The 7660-nt window shown below is 37.6% G+C and overlaps 1 protein-coding gene across 2 annotated transcripts in view; it reads left to right on the forward strand.

Annotated features, from left to right (window-relative positions):
- LOC149209030 (protein LOL3-like) overlaps positions 1-6495 on the forward strand; it is a 157409-nt gene extending 150914 nt beyond the window's left edge. For both annotated transcript variants that reach the window (XM_089396267.1, XM_089396266.1), the window contains 2 exons: positions 5740-5811; positions 5917-6495. In XM_089396267.1, coding sequence (XP_089252393.1) covers positions 5740-5811; positions 5917-5958 — 114 coding nt within the window. In that variant the 3' untranslated portion in view covers positions 5959-6495. The remainder of the gene's footprint in view (positions 1-5739; positions 5812-5916) is intronic.
- Positions 6496-7660: the final 1165 nt, after the last annotated feature.

Genomic DNA, 7660 nt, shown 5'->3' on the forward strand with positions numbered 1-7660 from the left:
CCTCCACACCAGCAACAGAGGCGACTATGGATACAAGGGAGGAGGAGGATGCAGAGGAGAGCATTGGGGACCATGATGATGGGGACAATGATGCTGATTCTGATGCTGATTGATGCCTTGAGGTTTGTATACCTGTAGTTGTTTTATATTTTCTATTTCTATTTGCCATTGACATTGCACCAACACTACCTATTTAACACATTTTGATTTGATGACTTAATGAGAAAACTACAGTTGTCAGTGTGTTTATCTTACTATCTTGTAGTTGTAAGTTGTCTTTCAGTTATGAATTATGAATCATGATTTAAATTTTTAATAGATTTATCATTTATGTGACAAGTACCACTGACATTTATTTGAATTTTGTATGTACTATGCATGCTAATAGCTATAGATGAAGATCTATGTTTGAAATCAATAAATTTGTATCATTAATTAAAATTTGTGTAAGAAATATGATAATATCTTATTTTTAATATATATATATATATATTTTAATAAAATAATATATAACGTGTCCTAACGTGTCCTATTCCGGGGGGTCAGCGTGTCCGAATTCGACACCACGAATCTCGAATCCTACGTGTCCCGAATCCCCGTGTCAGGTGACTTAGGAATCTAAGGGGTCCCAATACAATTAGAGCCTACATAACAATAATATTGTAGGGGCACAACAATAACAATAGTGGGCTTCTTTGGGGCACAATAATAACAACATGGGGACTATATGGGCATAATAATACAATAAGGGGGTTGCACTAATAACAATAAGGGGTTACACTAGTAGTATAGGGACCTAACATGCTGTGAAGCTTCATCCACAGAGAGAGTAGCTGTTTCTTTAGGCCTCCTTGAAGGGCGAAGTTCCTAAATCTTGATCATTTTGACTCCAACCTTTCCACTAGCCAAACACTAGTCCTAGATTCTTGGTGATCACATTAACTTAACGAAATATCATTCATTCTTTTCTTCGTCCTCTAAGGATAAGGATATTTTCTAGGGATTGGTGCGAAATTTTAGGGAGGAGAAATTTTAGGATTTTGTTTGGACAAGTTTCTTCATTTATGTCTCCTCTAAGCATCCTCCAGTTTTGCATGAATTCCGATGGTGAAATTTCAAATAAATTGATGGCCTAGCTATCACACCAAGAGGGAACCCTTGAAGCTTCTTTGACTTGGGGATTTCTTGAAGGTTTTCACTTTGTAGTTCATCATTCAAAACCTTTTCTCTTCACTATATTCGATCATTGGATGAGCCTTTACCACGATATATCTCTCAACCCTTGGTCTCTTATAGTATTTCTCTCAAGGGGCTTTTCATGGAAAGTCACCTTAGCTTCTCCCAAAGCTCAAACTTGAATTGAATCTTTCCATTGAATGACCATTCTTGCCTCACTTGGAACCCTAGTATAAAGACATCAATCACAAGTGAGGGATTTTGGAAGTTTTGATCTTAGGCATTCATCATTTTTGAATATTCCTGAGTTCGAGGTCACCCTTCACAGTGCTTTCTTGGGGAGCCGTTCAACTTTTCTTTAAGTATTTGAACCTATAATTGAGCCTTTCCTTTGAATGGGCCTAGGAAATCACATTATGCCTTGCCATTGATCCTATTATTCAAGTGATTTATTCCATATCAGGACTCCTCCCATTGGTGAAAGTCTGTAAAGGGTAGGGGACATCGACTGAGATGACATTGGTTCCTTGTCCCATTGTTGTTACTTGGTCTAGTTGTAGTCCCTTTGGAACCCCTCCTAGGACCCCTGCTAGATTGAGCGGTAACGGAACCCACGAAGGGAATACAAAGAACACTGTGAGGAGAGGTATGCAATAACATTACTGAGTTGTCATTTTCTGTTGATTTCGATTCTTTGAGTTACAAGGGTTGATCTATTGGTGACAATAGACTTCCACGAAAGGAGAGACAAGATTGGAGATAAAATCTTTAATTCTTTTGCATCATTTTATAGGTATACTTGAATTTTCTGCAACTTAATTTGCTGGTTAGAAGGTCTGGTTTTTCAATAACCAGTGCTAATAACTGTTTAATTTTGCAAAATTAAGATGATTTGAGTTATATCAAAATCCCTGAAGAGTTTTCAAAAGTTGTTTCAGATCCTAATGCTGTCCTGAATGCTTTTATATGGTTTCGAAAGATTGCAGGCATTTTGATTTAAGTTTGGTTATTGATGAATTTTCAAAGTCTATCTGTTAGAAAATTAATTTGTATTCTGTTGGTTTATTTCTTCTACTTGTAAATTATGAACAAGTTATTTAAAACATTTAAATTCTGAAATAAACACAATACAATCATAACATCTATAGATCATCAACTGAAAGAAATCAAGCACACAAGTGACACTATTATTTTTGGACAGATGTCCCCGGAAAAACCCAATGTGGGAAAACCAGTGCAGCTATTTAGAGGGTTATATTATTATGCATTCTTTTTGAGTACAATAGGTGCCTAACCGGATCACCCGAACGAGAAAAATACACGGCAACAATACCTCGATATTCAGAAACAGGTATTCAGAAAACCTATTCCACAAAACCCTCTCCGACACAATTGAAGCTTAACGCTGGCCCTTTTGGCCTCTGTCTCAGCCTCCTGCTGACCTGTGTCAGCCCTCTGACCCTCTGTGTCAGCCCTTTGAGGCACTGCATAGTCTTTTGGACCCTCTGTGTTAGTCCAGTAGCCTCTGCGTGGATAACACAGTCCCTCTGGCCTCTACGCTGTCTCTGATGGGCTCTGTGTACCCTGGGTTGGCTGCTGCTCTTGCTCTCTCTGCTTCTCCACTGGTCTCCCAGTACTGTCTCTGTCTCTCTGCCTCGTACTCACTGCCCCTTGCTGCTGATCACTGATTCAACTTTGCTTAGCAACCCCAGTCTGGCAAAATGAATGACTGATCACTCTGGTGCGTTATCCAATTGACCTTCAAGCCTCTTCTTATACTTTTCTTGTTGGTCTTTCAACGGCCGAGATTAAATCTCTAATCAACGACTAAGATTAGATTTGGCTTGATCCATGACTTTTGGAACTTTATAACCCAGTTTTATATTAATACTCATTAATATTTTATTTTTCCCAAGTTTAGACTTAGGAACTCCATTAAAAATATTAATTATTTTAATATCTCCCAAACCGGGTAGAATCTGTCCAAACCATTTCTGGGTCTTGGATATCTCATATGCTTTAGCCTCTCCACCAATTTTCATGGCTAGAGCACATCCGATGCTACGCCAAATCAACAGTTATAGGTTTTCGCAGGGACCCACCCCATATAGATTGCTGTACTCATTATTTTAATAAAATATAAGTCATTTCTGCCTCAAATTTTTGTGCATATCTCTTTGTATTTTAATTATTTACTTCAGTAATTTGTTTCTGATCTTTTCTATAAATTTTTGTTAATACACAACATATGCTCTACAATGTTTTAGAATCCTCATATTCCTAGAACGCTGATTAGTACACTATTAATTAAATTTTATTGTTATTAGTATTACAGATTGCTGATATCACTTATACAGTGTGTTTTGTATAGCATTTTCAGTTTTTTATGATTGAACTGTTAATATTTTATTTTTGGTTTTTTATAGTATTGTACATGGTTATAAATCATACTGTTTATACTGCAAAACCATTGTAAATTCTCTCTAAAACACTCGCTGATTTTTCAGGCATAAACCAAACGGGCTTCAGTCCCATTATCTCACGTGCCTGGTAAGATTCAAGGGAATTGGTCATAGAAGCATAAAACCCTCTTTCTTGATCAACAAATTCTTTACAAACCATTGCATAACCTTCCACTCAATAAATATCTATTCATAGAGAATATTAATTACCTATGGGTCCATTTATAATGAGAGCCTACAAACTAGTTTGGGTTTTATTAACAAAGAGGACCATTTTTTACCATGAATGACATTAACTAACAATTTAATGGCCTACATACATTAATAATGTAACTAGGGGGGTTAGGGTTGGACCCTAACATTCTCCACATGAAGTCCAATGAGGTTTGAACCACTCTCAAACATCCTAAAACATTAATTGTAATGTTAAGAACTTAAGTAAAAGTGACATGCTGGAATCTCTATCCCCTACCTTTTTTTCCCTCGAGTTTCTTCAAAAGGGAGATGTGGGGAATTTTTTCTCCAAGCATTCCCCCATGGCCACACTCCCCACCCTAGTGGACGTGGCCCTGTGGAACAGTGGAAGTGCTCAAAATGGAAAAACCAATTTGGGATTAAGGGGTCCATGAGATGTGCAATCCAAAATATCCAGGTGTACCTCCTATTAATGTCACACCTGTAGCTGCATTAATCTCATCGTTTAGAGGTGTCCCCTTCAGGGGTGCGGGTTGCTGAAAGTTTAAACATCCCCTTTTTGGGGAAATGTATCCCCTACAGGGAAATGTTTCTCCAAGAGTTTCCTCCAAAAGGGGATGTGGGGAATCATTTACCCAGGCACTCTCCCATCCTTGGAGTGTGGGAAACATGGGGGGTACACTCCCCACCTTAGGGGACGTGTCCCCATGGAACACTGTAAGTGCTTAAAATTGGAAAAACCAATTTGGGATTAAGGGGTCCATGACATACATGGTGCAATCCAAAACGTCCAGATGTACCTCCTGTCAATGTCACTACTGATAGCTGCATTAATCTGCTCTCTTAGCGGTAGAAGATTGTTGGGGAGGGGGCTGTGGGAGAAGGAGGGGAATCAAGATATGATAAGATAATTTCATTACTGTCCTACAAATGACCCTGAAAGTAGTTTAATATGACTGCTAAATATAAGAGTGTCAAGAAAATGTGGGAGTACATTAGCCACTCCTATATAAAGAAAAAGAGGAGAAAAACAGATTCTCTCTATGATCCAAAGATCCAAGGATAACAAAAAAACTGGAAGGGAAGATGTACAAGAAGAATATTTTCTGAGTACAAATATAGTTGTGCAAAAACCTCTGAGCATCCAAACCCCCTCCAGAATAATATACTGTACAAAGGATACAGGAGAGACCCAATATGGGTACATGCAATCAATAGAAATGTCAACTGTCTTTAGAAGAGAGTAGGCCTTCTGCGAACCAACATGGTCATCTACTCTACCAGTCCTAGGGTGCTAGCCTCTCAGAGGAAAGCTTTAAGAAAGGGTCTTTGTCCTGTCCCGAGAGTGTCTGTCACTTCCGCAACTTGCAGTTTGAAGTTTGGGTTGGGTGTTGGGGGTTATGCTGCAGGAGGCGTCTCACACGATAAATGTGCCTCTGTATCATATGATTTCTCTTCTAATTGCACAATTAAGAGTTTTTTTCTTTCTTTCTTTTGCTTTTTTACTGAATTTTTTTTCTGGACTTTCTTGAACATTTCTCTGTAGTTTGAAGCTGCAACAGTTGGAAAAAATACTGCATTGTCATTCCACTCAGAAACCCATTTGCTAACTGTGTTTTGAGCCTTGATGAAGGAAAAGCTTGCTGAGATGGATGCTCTGCGTTGTTTATAACTTATATTTCCATGGTTACTAAAAAAACAATCTTCATAGAATGTATTAACTAAGGCAGCTAACTTGATTCATTGGGATTATATCATATTTTATCTTTGGGGGAGATGAAATAAAGCTAGAGTGCAATGGAATTTGCATTCAATGAAAACATGATTTTAGCAATATACTTGAGACGAAGAAAATTTGATCCCGGTGTAGTTCTTTTCCTGACTTTTCTTTGATGCATGCTTGCAGCTTCCAACACGATCACAAACTCAAACTGTGGTTGTTGAGAATCCGATGACAGTGGATGAAAGGGGGAAAATGGTATAGTTTTTTGTCCGTGTTTTCACTGCTTTGGAATTTAAATTGGATGCAAGTTTGAAGTTGTTGCTAGTCTACTGCTATCTTTATGATTTTTGTTTTGTGCAGGTGAGTAATGTTGCGGTTGGAGTTACTACAGAGAAGTTATGACACATAAAAATCTACTGTCAATACCTTTTTGTTCATGTACTAGGGATTGCTGCAGAATTCCTACGCATTTGTGGGAAGATGCCTCTTATTGCTGAACGATTTATATCATTTGATGCTCTATTCTGTTGTAGGCTTGAGCAAGATATCAGTAGGAAGACAGTAGTCTTGACTCCTGTCTGGTTTTGTTGTCATTACTGTATGGACAACTCCTAGGGATACCTTGTTCAGCACTGGACATCTTGTGCATTATTAGTCTGTATCTTTTTATCCATCCGTAAATGAGACTTTAAGGATGTTAGTAGGAAAGATAACCCAGTATCGATCTTTGAGTGAGTAGATTAGATCAATACCGCACATTCTTTGAGTGATCAGATTAGATTTCTAATATTATTTAAGATTACTCATAATAGGAAATTTGCTTCATTGCAATGTTACTATGCCTTGTTAGTGGCATTGACTAGCATGGGATTTGCACTTGTATGTTTCGGCCTTATTATGTTTACTTTATTAAGAAAACGTATGCTTAGATTAGATATATATCCTACTTACGGATAGTACGGTGTTTTCTGTTATTCTAAGTTTATGTGATTTTGATTAGAGTTTTCAACGCCATTCATTGTGATTAAGTTCATGTTAAATCATGTCAAACTATTAACCTTCTATTAAAAGTTATGAAGATGTAGAACGTTCTTAAATGTTATGCACTTATAATTAATATAATAGTAATATGAATACAAAATCTTCTTTTAGAAATCCAAGGGAAGATATTTGGGCATGGATTGTAAACTCTTTCTGCTAGTTCGGCATCTGTACGATAGAGGTCCAGGAGCATTTGCATGACCAAAATTGTTAATTGCACCATCAGGATTCTGTTTCAAAGCCAGCTTCAAATTTTCCATTTCTTTCTTAATCTGATTGGCATATGAATTTGTAATGAGGAATTCTGCTTCCCGAGCTACAATCTGAAGAGTCTTCTTGCTTTGCCCGAGCAAACATTTCTGTTGTGGAATGCACTGACTAGGGCTGTTTGCATTCTCCAATGACATTTGTTTGATCTGTGAAGCTGTTCTCCCGCAAACTCTGGTTGGATTTTACCGTTATGCTTGTAAGCAGGGACAGATTTATGTAAACAAAGATGTGAAAACATATCCATAAAAATGTTGAATGTCATAAAATGCATGCTAGTAAGATGGACAACCAAGTTGGAATCATATTGGGAATCAAAGGTGTGTTCAAGAAAACGTAAAAGGCCATGGCCATAGTATATGAAGAGAACATCTTTCCATGGCTACAATTATTGGATAATCGATAATTGCTGCCTAGCCCCTTATGTGCACTGGCATGCTCTTCTGAGCAGAATGCCTTCATTTAAAATCAAACACCAGAAACCTCGATCTATCTGCTTGCATGGTATATTTCTGCTAGAAATCTAGAAGCTGCTTGCATAACCAAGTTGTTGTTAAACAGAAACTAGATCTATTTGCTTGCATGGAATCTTTCTGCTAAAAATCCGAGACCTGCTTGCATAACCAAGTTGTTGATTCTATTATGACAATCTACATCAGAATGGGTTTGAAATTTGCAATTTCATTTTTTAATGAGATTGTATAAGCTCAGGAAGTAGTGTTCTTCAAGTTACAGTATCAATATGGTCTTCTTGCTCTGCACAATTACACATTCCCGTTCCAGTAGACTCACTAGG

The sequence above is a fragment of the Pinus tabuliformis genome, chromosome 1_2, assembly GCF_031772625.1.
Source record: "Pinus tabuliformis cultivar Carrire ecotype Pingquan chromosome 1_2, CPIR1, whole genome shotgun sequence".
NCBI lineage: Eukaryota > Viridiplantae > Streptophyta > Pinopsida > Pinales > Pinaceae > Pinus > Pinus tabuliformis.